The sequence below is a fragment of the Manis pentadactyla genome, chromosome 5, assembly GCF_030020395.1.
Source record: "Manis pentadactyla isolate mManPen7 chromosome 5, mManPen7.hap1, whole genome shotgun sequence".
Lineage (NCBI taxonomy): Eukaryota > Metazoa > Chordata > Mammalia > Pholidota > Manidae > Manis > Manis pentadactyla.
The window spans coordinates 156,737,075-156,751,365 of NC_080023.1; the positions used below are offsets into that span (position 1 = coordinate 156,737,075).

The following is a 14,291-nucleotide window of genomic DNA, read 5'->3' on the forward strand; positions in this document are numbered from 1 at the left end:
AAATATATTACTGAATTCATTTCCCTTGTTTTTGCCTTTTTAATGTGGCTACCAGAAAAACTTAAATGACATCAGGTGACTTATTTCCATTGGATAGTGCTGCCTAACATGGAGATCTCCCAAGATCATGTTGCTCTGTGAATCTAGAGCTGTGCTGTTCAAATACAGTAGCCACTAGCCACGTGTGATTTAAACTTAATAGTAGCTACAAAGACCAATAATTACCATACTAGTGCAGATGAGAACATTTCCACAGAGAAAATTTTATTGGACAGCACTTGTCTAGAAGAATGACAAAGAGCTGGACAGTTCATACTGAAGAGCTAAAACTCTATCATATTGACCCAGAATTTGAAACGAATGAATTTCAGATAATTCACTATATACGTGTTAAACTGATGGAAAAAGTCACTTAATTCTGGAGCTTTTATGAATGTCTTACTAGAGCATGTTTATAAGAAATGGTACTTGGCAGTTAGTCCAAAAGTTATTAAAAAGATGAAGGTTCTCTCTAGTAGGCCAAGACACCCTTGGACACCAGAGAACCAACCCTTCCTGCCTGCCCTACTCATCATTCAGCTCAGTCATGCCCCTCAGAATGCACAAACCTCAGGCTATACCATTACAGGGGCAACTTTAAGAGCTTCCAGGACAAACACCATTTTACATAGTGCCAATGTACTCCACACTACTAATCATTTCATTGTACTAAATCAGCATATTGTGTACCCACAAACCTTGGTCAGAGATCACACCTTCCTTCAGCTTAAACACACAAGGCTTCCTTTACACTTGTTTTTGTCTGATCATTTAGGAACTGGCTAGGAAAACCTTTACCCAGTTCCTGTGGGACCTAAGTATACCTTGTACATGTACAAATACAACCAAGAGCTTACTTGTGCAATTTAAGACTTTAACATTTTGAAGAAGAAATATTTGTTTTCCACCACAGCATGGTAAGAGCTGGGTGTACAACACTGCTAAAAAAATTGAGTTAGCATGGGTTACATCTATGGCTAAGCTGTATATCCCTGTGAATATCTTAAAAGCTTGGAGGCAAGAGATGTTTCCAATTCCAACCTGTCAACTCACTGGTCATAGAGGCAAAGGTAATTGGCAGTGTCTACTTCAGTAAGACTGTACTAATCTTTCCACACTTTAGCCAGATTTATAGCAGAGGGACCCTGCTGGTCCCATAACCTACACAACAGAAGGAAGTTACGTATAAATGACCATCTCTATATTGCAACCCAGTATGTGGAGGAAGTGTAGTGGGGAGTGGCTTTAACTCACTTCCAAGTGGACAGGAAATCTTCAACAGCATCAGTTGGTATAAAACCCCTTAAACTAGCTGAATTTCTTTACCTTTAAGCCTTTCCCACTCTGTAAGGATTAACAAGTGGCATGTGGTAGAACAATGTGGTTGGTTACATTTGATACATACCACAAATGACAAATCTTACTCATTAATCAAGAGCTGTGAGTGAACTCACACCAATTAAGATGCCGAGGCTAGACAGAAAGTAGTGAGGGAGCTTCAGTCTGCATAAAACTCATAGTCTTGGATACCAACAGTTACTGTATAAGCAGGTAAAGGGGCAAAACTGGCAGCATCAGAATAGAGAGGAAATTAAGCACTACAGTGCAGCCCTGAATTCACTCCTGGGATGTGTTACGCTTATTCAACACCTGACTGTCCAGAGTTAATTATGCTCCCTTGCAGGTCATGACTCTATTTCCTCCAAATCACCTCCTCCTCTCAACATGAAATGACAAGTCATCAGCTGACCAGGAAAAATGAATGACTTTAATCTATTAAGTTACTAAAGACACTAATCCAGATGTCCAGAACTGGGGTGCCAGCTCCAATACTCTGCTGTGCCATTTTTGTACAGTTGGGTGTTTTCTTAGTCTCTATGAACTAATCGTCAACATTTTCCTTGGGGGGAGGTCCCTGGGCTACTTGACAGAATTCAATATGGTTAATGAGATTTCCCCCCCCACTACCTCCCGCCCCCAGACTTTTAAGAGTGCTGCCCTTCTGTCCTGAGGCTGGAATGCTTACATCACATGACTCTTTTGCCCCATCTGAACTCTTCAGTAGTAAAACAGTATGTAGAAAAGCAGTGCTACCTTAGCCACTTGTTACTAGTTATGTTGATCCAGAAAAGGAGCCATATTCGAGAACGGCTGTGATATCCTCTGGCACAAAGTAGCTCAAGGTACCAAGAATAAATCCAGGGAATAGCATAGTAAAGAATTAACATTTATATGAGCAGACACCAGTAAGAGATAACTTGCTAAGTTGTTCAGCAAGAGGGTACACTCCAGAACATTTTACAATAAGTTAATGTGATCTATCAGATTTTATGCCAAAAAAGATGAAACTGAAATCAAGCAATTTTTTAGTTAAGAATAGCTCTAAGTTACAATTCTACCATATTCCAATAAAAGGTCTACTTTTGAGAGGCAAGGAGAATGGTGGTGATGCACATAACTGATAAACGATTTCTTACTGTAAAACACTGGAAAGCAGACAACGAATTATAAAAGTGAGTGACCTCTCAGGAGCAAGAAAAGGAGTAATATTAGCATACAGTCCACCCCTTTAAAATGGTAAAAGCCATTCTCGGTATCTGTAGGCAGCTGATTTCACTCTGACTTCATTCAAGTGCTTAGTCAAACCTTCATAATTTTAAAACAGCTCAGTCAACCACCTGGAATTAAGTATGTTTAGTCTAACCCCTCTCACACACGCTAACAAGCTAAAACTCTTAATAGATCACAGTTATAAACATTTTTCAAGAACTCTGGTTAAAATAGCCCACTAATTTCTCTCCAACTGCAATCCAGATTTTTTTTTTAATGACTGGAGTTTACAGAAACTTTTCATCTGCTAATTTTCTCAGAGTTGAACAAATGTGGAAGGGACAAAACCATACCATCAGTATCAGAAAGCAGCAAATTTTTTTTCTCTCCCTTTTTCCCCCACCTCAAATATCTCACATACTCAACCAAAACAAATTAAGCAAACAAAAAAGAACAAAACTTAAAAAGGTATGTGCAATTGACAATGTATTCTGAAGATTTCTTTTCCCATTTCCTAAAGTATCTGGTTTCCAGTTCTCTGAGTCCATATAACAGAAGTGGCTTGCTAGCAAAACACACAAAGTCTGAAAATGTGGATACCACAAATTTGACCTAGAATCAAGTTTCCTCCCTGCAGTTCCGGGTATCATCTTCTTTTCACACTGCAGCATTAGCAGACATAAACAACAATTGTTACCTCCGAGATCACCATATCCACCTTTCCAAAGGCAAAAAATATTTTCAGGAGTTAAAAAAAAAAACCTGATGGCATAACTCGGTGGAGTACTATTGTGTAAAGCATTAAAAGCATCAGCCTGTTTTATTTTGTGACAAGTTTATTGAACATTATTCAAGATTTTATGAACAAAAACCTCTGCTGAATAGTGCCAAGGTAGTAAGTACTTGGTGGCAATGTTGTGGCCATACTGGCAATGAGTCATTTTATTGTGTTAGTTTCTAAAGTTTGGACTATAGCAGAACTGCCAGTAAATTCATATGTGGTAATTTTGCAAGGTGGGCAATAATTTTTAAAAGTGATCACTGCCAGAAATTCTTTCCAGAAGATCTGACTAGCAGCAAGGTTACATTTCTTTACTCATTTTTTAAGTGTCCTTGAAACTGGTGAGTGGATTTTTAAACAGTTGACCCACACCTGTACACAATGACAGAATCCAATACAAAGGAGTTTGAGCTTAAAAAAGGCTTTCATGCATCCTTATTTTTATCCAAGGTATGTTTACTTACTTCCATACAAAGCCCTAGATTTTTATTCAGTGGGTTAAGACTGATCTTCTAATTACACTGAATATTTACCCTCTGAAATTTCAAATGAAAAGTTTCCTAATGGAATTTTCACTGTTGGTGCTTTGACAACTTGGAAAACAAAGGTAGGAACTACAATTCACCTCAAAGCTAGGAACTGCATTTCACCTAATGCAGTTGCATTAAAAAAAAGCTGCTAGTAATTGTACATCTGAACTACAGTGTTAAACACAGAACACACCTCCAATTTTGCTTGTGAACTGTTTTGCTAAAGTTCAGATAAAGTGTACACATTTGCTTATTTATGAAATACATTTTGTGGACTTCTCTGACGCTTAAAAAAAACAAAACAAAACCCAAACAACAAAAAATCACCCCAGCAGGGGTAGGGGAGGAGATGAAAAAAATTTAAACCTAATGGAAAAGATTCTCTTCCATTAATCTCAGGACACCAAAAACAGACAATAAGATTTACACATAAAGTTGAAAAATATCATGATGTGTTTACAAATGCACACAACTTCGAGCAAAGCTTTACAAATCCTTCATACCATACAAAGCAAATGAGAAAATAATATAAGTTCATTTTTACCCCAAACCTAGTTCTTATGAGAAAATTTGCAGGAAGAGAAGAGGTATGAATATTTTCACAGAACATATTTTCAAGAATTTTTTTAGAACTCAAACTCCAACGCCCAGAACAAGAACAGTATGCTTAGCAGTTAGAACTATGTTAATAAGTCCCAGATACACAAAAATTAAGTTCCAGAGGGCAAAGCATTTAATTACATTTCACAACTAGAGAAGCACTGTTGTGATTCAACCAAATATGAGACAGTTCTCTCCAATATCTACACAAACCACTATTTTCTCAATTTATTTAATTTGATAAACAATGAAATCATTTTCCTTTTTACCATTTATCTAAGATGTAGAAATAACAAATTGCAATAATGTATATGAAATATTTAATAAAAATGTACGAACATATTACCAAAATAAATTGTGAAAAAGATAAAAGACTTTCATCTTCAAACAACCCATTTTTCTAAAATGAAAATAGTCAGCTTTCCAATGGGGAAAATAATCTGCAGTTGAAATAAGACTCCCAAGCAGCGCTGAAGTTTTTGCACTCTGTCTTTGGAATGAGAAGTGATTACTTAACAGAAAACTTAAATTGAACAGCATACACAAACATCATATTGCTTTTTTAGGTGAAGAGGAAGTATCTAATGATCTGTCAAAGCAAATTAGTATTCATGAATTAAAAGACCCACAACACAGCCGTCATCTTCTTTGGAAGTCTAAACAATCCTTTCCTTAAACAAAAAATCCTATACTGTCAATCCTCTAAGATTATAGGGATAAAAGACTTTCCAAATCTTATCACACAAATGAAACTGTTGCCACTCTTAACTCTAAATTACACAACGCTGTATTTCAGTGTTCCACTGACTTGTAACACCAAAAGGCACTATTTTTTTTTTTTTAATAGGAAATACCTCTTTTAAAAAGGCTGACCGACCCCTTTGTAAGTACATTGATTTGAAGGTAATGTTGGGGCTGTTTCAAACCAAGATAGGGGCCCATGTAAAAGATAATTTTTTCATGAAATCTCATCAATCTCCTATTCCATGTTTATGGTGTGACACATCATTAGAGCATTTTAACTAAGAAGGAAAGTAACCATAAATAGGAACCTTTTGTAGCAGAGAGCAGGATGTTGTAAGCTGAATGTTTTCATGACAAGGACACTTACCAACCAGAACCCATGTGGTCCTCCTGCCTTAGTGTCCTGAATGCCAAAGAAAATAGTACAAAACGGCAAGAAGTCTCAATTCTCTCCCCTCTGGCAGCTACACTTGTACTCTGGACGAAGAATTTTTACAAACAGGCTCCTGATCAAACAACTAGACCAAAAAGCCTCCAAGTAACAGGATTAATGCACATCAATCTATGGGCCAGCTTATGTATCTTTTATTCTATAATACTATAGCTAACAAAGCTAACAATTTCAACTTCAGTTTTAAAAACCTAGATATATAATCATGCTCTTTCTTATGAATGGACCCTCTTTGTTTAGTTACAAGCCAAAATTTCACAAAAATTTGGAACAGAAGGAAATTGCCAGAACATTAGTCCATGATGGACAGGACCTCATATCATGCATCTTAAACAATGATTACCAAAAATGGTTTCTGGTTTTTGATGCCATCCAAACATGAACAATTTTTAAACTGACTAAACTAAAACTTGGCGGTCAAACCAAAAAGGCTCTGGTAAGTAGAGGGCTCCATATTTTATTTTTGTGGAAAAAGTCCTATTTCACACAGTTTTAAGTGTGACATTAGAAATCAAAGTTCAAGGTTATAGCACAAACCAAGTGTGGTGTGTTATATTAAAAAAACAACAACAAAACAGTTCTGCTCATTTACAAATGAGTCAATTAGGCAAACAAAGCAGTAACTACAGAAGGACTATCTATACAGCAAGAACCCTCAAGAAGGAATAACGGTACATACAGTGAATCTGTATACAGAGATTTTTATTCAATTTTAAAAGAAAATGAGGACTTTAGACAAAGCTTTGACCCTATAACAAAGCAAATTTGTCCAGCTTTAAACCAAATTCCAAGAGTAGCCAACTTCTATTCTTAGTAGCTGGCAAGAGCACCTTTAATGAGCTCTATTGACATTTCTATTTTCTTCATCCCATATGGTATAAAACAAAACCAATCTAGACTCTTTGATAAGCTTTATATGGTCATTGCACTTTACAAATGGTTTCTCTAATGGTATGCTAAAATCATTTTTGTTTTCTCTCCAGACAGCTTTACTGTAACATATAGCAATGTTTATCCTGGTAGTGAGTCTTCTGTAAACAGTCAACCAATGCTCTAAGTTATAGAAACCAATCTATATGCAATTGAAACAATCCACAGGTTCTAACCTGGAAATACTAGGAAAACAATCTGGATGCATTAATCACAGCACTATGAAGATCTACCCTATAAAGAATTGATGTGAATATCTACCCTAATACTAGTTTTACTTTCCTTGAGCCTATAGGTCTGTCATTTAAGTCAATGACAGCAGCTGTGGCTTCATCCCGAGATTCAAAGGCCACCATGGCTTCACCTGTGGGCATACCTTTTTCGTTGTATTTCAAACACACTGAGCCCGGGATCACTTGATAGCCATAAAAGAAATCTAAAATCTCATCAATAGACACAGTGAAGGGCATGTTCTGCACTTTAATTACTGTTGGTCCTGGTTTTCCAGAACTAGATCCAAAGCCAGGGGGACCACCAATGTGGATTGGGCCAGGGCCAGGCCCAGGCCCAGGGCCAGGCCCAAAGGCTGGTGGCCCACTTAAATGCCCAGGGGCACTTCCAAGACCAGGAGGGCCACTTCCAAAGCCAGGGGGGCCACCTAAACTACCAGGGCCATTTCCAAAATTCTGAGGGCCCCCTCCAAATCCTGGCCCACTTAAATTATTTGGTCCACCTCCAAAACCTGGCACATCCAGTCCTAGACCAGGCAAACCACTATTTCCAACTGAAGGCATACCAGGCCTAACATCACCAAAGGCCCCTCCTAATCCTGGAGGAGGAAGTGGTGGCCCAAAGGCATTCGACCCACCAAAATTACCCGGAAAGTTAAATGGAGGCCCATTGCTGGCCTCCTTTGATCCTACAGTCAGGAAGGCATGCTCTTCACCTCCTGCACTAGGCATTCCCGCATTGGGCATTCCAGAACTTGGCATTCCAGCACTAGGTATTCCCGCACTGGGCACTCCAGGACCAGGCATTCCAGGACCGGGCATTCCCACAGTGGGCATTCCTGGAACAGCAGGATTACCTGGCACAGGCATCTTTAACCCCTTTTTTCCTTGAGCAGGGGGATTTTTCTCAATTTCTCTCATATCTTCTAGAGTAACTACATGAACAAAAGCTTCTCTTCCATTAAGCTTTTTACGGTGTAAACGTTCAGACTTACGTGCATCATCTTCATTTTTAAACTGAACCAATGCCTGTCCTAGACCTTGCCCATTGTTATCAACAAGAACATGTACGGCATTTTCATCCACTGGGATTCCTTCCAGGAACTGAAGAACATCCATCTTGGTAATGCTGAATGGAATATTTGTTATGTGGGCACAGACTTTGGTAGAGCTGACATCCCCCTCCGGATTTAACATCATTTCCCTCTGGTCATAGCTGAAGTTCTGCAGTCTTTTTCGAATCATATCTATCTTTTCTAGCATACCTTTCTTAGTAATTGGATGAACTTGAATAAAGCGATTGCCCATATATTGTTTATGACGACACAGAGCAGCCTTATAGTCAGCCTCATTTCTGAACTCTACGAAGCCTTCACCTGTTGCTTTCCCATTGGGTCCATAAGCAATATAAATACTATCTTCCACAATATCCAACTTTTTAAAAAAATCAATGACATGTTTGTTTTCAGCTTCAAATGGTAGCCCTTTCAAGTAAACACAAAAGCCAGCCTCGTGTGGTGATCTTGACCTTGACCTTTTCTGTCCACTGGGTGATTTTGACCTGGGAAGTGTCTGAGGAGGGGGATGGGTTTGTCCAGAAGGTCCTATACTTTGCTTAAAAGTGATATGGCCTCCAGCAGCTACCCACTGTCTCTCTGTGGCAGGACTAATTTCCACATAGCGTTGAATCATCAGCATTCGGTTTCGTTTCAAAGCTTCAAATGTATCTTGAGGGGAAAGAAACTTAACCAATCCATTCCCATTATTTCGACCTACATGATCTTTCAACAAATGCACTGCATCAACACGGAGCCCATGGAAAAAATCTCGGACATCATTTTCCATTGCAGAAAAGGGCATTCCATGCACACTGACATACAGATCATCAGGATTGATGGGAAGTGGTTTCACACTGCTTTGAGAGTTCATCTGGATAGGGTTAACAGGATTCAGTGGACCCAGAAACACAGGATTCAAGTTATTGTTCAGATTCATAGGTGCTCCAGAGCCATTCATTCCAGCAGGTAGAGGTGCCACAGGTGGAGGGTTCAAGGGTGGCATGCCTGACATGGGTGGCAGTGGGGTCATGGGTGGCACAGATGGGACTGGGGGAATTGGAGGCACAGGAGGCACAGGAGGCAATGTAGGTACTGGAGGAGGAACTGGTATTGGGGGAATGGATGGCATTGGTGGCAAAGATGGCATTGCTGGGATTGGAGGAATTGGTGGTGGTGGGACTGTGTTCATTGGAGAGGCTGTGCTTGGAATGGTTGAACTAAATGTTGGGTTACCAAAGGAAGCCCCCATATTTGGAGGAGCTGTTCCTATGCTGGCTGTAGAAAATGTCTGTATGTTTTTGTTGCTTTCATGAACAGAAGTGGCAGCAGTAACTACACTGGGTGAAGGATTATTAAAGTTGGGTACTGTTGTAGGCAAGTTTACCCTGCCACTCATTCCTGAGCTAGGTGGTGGTCCTGATCTACTAGCATTTGCTGGTGGTATATCTAAGTTGGCAGTTTCAAAGCGCCTACGACTCAGTTCAATCATATTCTGCATTTCTGTTTTACTACTCAACAACAGTGTTACTTTTGACCCTTTAATTGTACCACCTGTGCGCATCATACCAAGCCTTGCATCTTCATCAGTGGCAAAAACGATGAAAGCCTCACCCAGTTCACCCCCTACAATATGCACGCCCCCATCAGGGATGGTCAATCCAGAGAAGAAGTGGCGAATGTCCATGGTCCCCGCCACAATTGGGAGACCTTGCAAACGGATGACCACAGCCATGCTGCGCTGAAACCACACACACCTGCAGATGAGAAAAGGCAACGGCCAGGTCAGACTCCTGTTCATCACACCGAGTTTTTAGCTACAAGAATGACCAGCTACCTTATCAGGCCCTCAAATATTCCTCAAACTATCTCAAGCAATGTAGTTTTTAAAATTTGGATATTCTAAAAACTGAACATTATATGCCATTTACAATGTAAAACCTAGACAATTTCAACTTCCAAAAGACATTTATTCTGGAAGCAAACAGAAATTCAGTCCCAAGACTCAAGTTTCAAGAAAACAAAAACCATAGGATAGTTAAATCAATTATATCATTCAGACCACTGAAAATTATTCAGTAAGATTTAAAAGAAATGTGTAAGTCAAATCAGGGAAACAAAGTTTAAGTCTATAGGGAGAAAACATACAAAAGATGCTTTGAAGTTAATAATTAAAACTGGCTTAGTATCTTCCTTATAGAAGTGACAACTCTGTAGAATTATCAGTGTCATTTTATATGGCTCAATCTCAAAATTCAAAAGAAACAAAACTGGAATACTAAGGAATTACAAATAATAATTAACACTAAAGTAAATTCATGTCTCAAGTGAAAACTGATCGCATATTTCATCCTAAAACTCTTCAATGTGCATTAGTTTTATTTATTAAAGAACTGCATATGGAATTATTTATTACTGGCAAGGTTAATACTAAGAATCCAAAAGAAATACTGAAAAAAAAAAAAAAAACCAACCAAAATCTTAGTTACTTATATTCATCACTTCAAAGAGTAGAACCTGGTTACAGTGCCATTTAATATAGCTGTTTGAATTAAAACTCAGGTACATGACTCATTCCTAAACCCTCCATTTAAAAAAAAAGGTCATTTTTCCCATAGGGGAAGGCTGATAATGAAAAAAAGGTAAATTCTGTTATTGCTTTTGTTTTAAAAGAACTAGGATTTGAACACTGAGCCAACATAACTCCTATAAAATTACAGTATTTTATAGTTCTTATGGCTTCTAGGAGTAAATGCAAGGGTGTCCCTTTGTAAAATGATACAAAACAAATTCTTGGCACTGGAAAATAAATTAATGTGGTCAACAACATAGGGTGTTTTCCAAGCCATCTTAAAAATCAACTTTTAAATATAAACCTAACTTATAAGTATAAACCTGGCTCTGTGACCTCAGGTAACTTATAAATTATTTGAGCTTTGGTTTTATGCCTCCTCAAACAAGAATATTAGTACAGCAGTTTCCTGTTGCAAGCTCTAAGAATTCTGTAACTTCATGAAAGCTGTTTTCCATGTCAAATATTGTATGAATACCAATTTGATGCAACAAAATCTGTAATTTTAACTCTTATAATTGCTATACACAAAAGAGAGATACATTGTTTGGCTTTAACAGTTTTCCCATACACAAAAGTTACTTTCAAATTTACTCAAGATGGAACAGGCAAAAGAGAAACGATATCTGTGAGACTATTATAAAACACTAGAAATTGGGGGAGGAGGGAAGCTTTTCACTTTTGATTTGCAAGAGTCAACAAGAAAAATTAACACTAAAAAACTTCACACCAACACACTCTTTTCTTCTTATTTACTATTTAGCAGTCTGTAAGGAAGCTCATCAAGAAGGTTCCAAATCATTAAATCAGATTCTCATTCCCTTCTTACTCTAGAATATTGGCTATTTACAAAATTAAGATAGCATTCCTGTTCAACTTCAAAAAATGCTTAATCACTTAATCACTAAATGGGGGGAAACATGGTTATCTAGGCACCCAAAACAACTTGAGAGAGAGAGATGTTACTTTGCACTGGGACAATAAAATGGGAACTTGATATGGTCCCACAAACACAAAAATTTAACACAGGGCTAAAGTGACATACACAGTAAGTCTTCAAATCATCTGCTGCTAAGAGAGGATTCAGTGAAAGTCTGCACAAGGTACATATGAAAACATGATACTGAAAATCTGCCCAGATTACCAGCTAGAAAAGGGGTGAGGATTAAACCAAAGAGCGAGCACAGGATTTATTCATAAAGCCATCTACAAAGGAAAACAGCTTTTAGGTTCTGAAAAATGTGAAGATCTGCTATTCTGCTAAGTACCTATTTGAGAGAGAAGTCATTTCAACCTCTCTTGAGCCTACCTTAATTATTTTACCAAGAGGGTTAGATTCCAATCACTAAGGCTCCATCTGAAGTCAAAATCTGTACTCTAATAAAACGTATGACCCATTATCTATACCTATACCTCTAAGGAATATTTAAAAACCATACCGATAACAAACACTTGTATCTGTAATTAGTCTAGAATGCTGAGGAAAAAAACAGCCACTGCCTAATAATCAGGAACTCATCAGGAGAAATGCATCCATATAAAATGGACCCCAAAAAAGAAGCAACAACTGTTCAAGGCACCCAGTCCACCCACCACCATCCCTCAGATGATTTTTTTAAAACAAAAACATAAACCACAATTTAGTTACTACACACATTTCATGTTACTCAGTAAGCTATCTCATTTTATTTTATATAAAAACAATCCCTCTAGTCAAAATCTCTTACCTGATAAAACAAGAGATGTATTTTCTTAACAAGAAGTAGAGGCCAAGTCAATCCTGTGGGCAACCAATTAAAACCAACTTTTAGACTGCAATAGAGAATAAACGGAGGCAAAAATCAATGCAGGAAACACAAAACACGCACAGGCCACACTGAACTGTACATTAAGAAAGCGAGTCTGAAACCACCAGAGTAATTCATTAGAATGCATATAAAAAAAAAAAAAGAAAAGAAAGAAAGAAAGAAAAGAAAGCCATGTACCAAAATCCCACACATGCTTATTACTTGGTACTGCGTTCGAATGAGTATCTCTCAAAACATTATACTTTAATACAAAAGAAAGTGTCATAAATTAGCCTAAGAATGAATCAAATGAAAACAGTAACAATCATAAAGCTCAGCCTCATAGCTGATAATTGTTTTTATCACTTGATTATTAAAACAATGCAGAAAATTCCAAAACACAAATCCAACTGCGACCTATTTCCTCAAGTTCCCACCAAATTTTTTATGAAAAAGCAACAAGCTCACACAACAACAGTTCTAGGAACAAATTAAGCCACCATTCAAGGGTACTCATGGAAATTACTGCAATTACTCTTTCAATATATTTTCCTTTGCACCAAAATAGAATCAAACATCAAAGAAACAAATGAAGTCAAAGTTCTGGCTGTAAGGACTAACTCCCAATTAAAACCATTGTGGTTCAAGAGTTTACAGAAAACTGCTTTTATTTTTAACACCAAAACGGTTCCAAGAAACTTGTAAAAAAAAAAAAAAAAAACCTAGCATATTAAGAGTACTTCCCAAAGGTAAGCCACTCATTTTTCACTGAAATTTCTCCCAAAAGATTGAACAGCTGTATTCCAATGGTCATTTTTTAATTCAGAGAAAAGAGGAGAAAATTGTCATGGTTAGGTATTAACTACAGATTGGTAGTAGTAGATTAGCAATAGAAGACTACTTAGAATGATGCTCATTTTTAACTACCATCTTTCAAGATTAAGATACCACCAGAGAGCTTAATATTCATCACCAAAAAGTAAAATATTAAAAAATTTTAGTGTAATTCCAAACTTTTTCTAAAGGACAAGCTAAACATCTTCTAAACAACTACTCAAATTACTGAAGAACAGAGAAATTGTTTTGCCACAAAAAGTAATGCAATTATGTCATAAACAATGCTTCCAAAAGTCCAGAGCACTGTATTAATCTTTTACATGTTGTATAAATCAATCCTAGTTAAGTCTAAAAAGTTTTATAGTAAGATTATTTTAAAGCCACATCTAGTAGTTTATCTAATGGGTCACACAGGGAAATGTGAAACAGAAAAAAAGCTTAATTAATGTAAAGGCTATGATCAATGAGGAAGAGTATGAATTTTTGTAATTTTTATTTCTAAATGGACAGGTTTAACTCTATCAGCCACAGAATTAGGGTAATTTTCTAGTCAAGCACTTGTGACTCCCCTAGCAGAGATCCCAATTAAGGAGGTCTGGTGTAGGGCCAGGACATGTGACTTGAAGGTGAGGGCAACAGGTTCCTCAGCTTCTTCCCTTCAAGACCCAAGAAGACACCATATGTCCATAGAGAGGAACAAGTTTAGGGTCAGGCGATTAAGACCCACAGGAACATACCAGATCTACTCTCAAAAATTTCTACAAGGTTGCCAGAAATTACTATAGTAATAAGGGAATGTCTAATGCCACAAGGAAAAGTTGAAAGGCCCAGATGAATTTGGTGAATGCCTAATTCAAGCTTTACATGTTCAATTTAAAGTACAAAATCAGTGTAGACATCAATTTGTCAGTCTTTTCTATTTCAGCAAAGGGAAAGCCCCATATCAAAGAAAAGTAGGCAGAAAGTTCAGGCTAGAAGCCAGAACTTCACAACCCTTGGTGTTACACATCTTTCTTCAAATAGGCGAAGAAAACAGAAATTGAGAATGAAGTACTTTTGTTTTCAGCACCTTACTTCGTAAAGAGGACAATAATTTAATAGAAGTATCACTGTTTTCCAGTTACCTACTCATTCCTGGGCTGTAAATGTCAGCTAGCAACCGAGTGCAAGGCACCAAAATGAAAA

At 37.6% G+C, this 14,291-nt stretch overlaps 2 protein-coding genes across 6 annotated transcripts in view; both read right to left on the reverse strand.

Moving 5' to 3' along the window:
• CPNE1 (copine 1) overlaps positions 1-14,291 on the reverse strand; it is a 40,256-nt gene that overhangs the window by 22,475 nt on the left and 3,490 nt on the right. Inside the window, exon 2 of one of the 5 annotated variants that reach the window (XM_036902439.2) lies at positions 12,210-12,262. The exons of 2 other annotated variants lie outside the window; for them this stretch is intronic. The gene's annotated coding sequence lies outside the window, so the exon portion shown is untranslated. Of the gene's footprint in view, positions 1-9,524; positions 9,665-12,209; positions 12,295-14,291 lie in introns of those variants that run through there. 2 more of the 5 variants (XM_036902438.2, XM_057502937.1) reach the window with 2 other exon arrangements.
• RBM12 (RNA binding motif protein 12) lies at positions 6,381-9,645 on the reverse strand. The gene has a single exon (XM_057502934.1). It carries the CDS (start codon positions 9,643-9,645, stop codon positions 6,883-6,885), a length of 2,763 nt encoding a protein of 920 aa, XP_057358917.1. The 3' UTR covers positions 6,381-6,882.

Excerpts from the sequence above, each read along its gene's own strand:
- RBM12 (XM_057502934.1), bottom strand. The coding sequence starts at position 9,645 with ATGGCTGTGGTCATCCGTTTGCAAGGTCTCCCAATTGTGGCGGGGACC.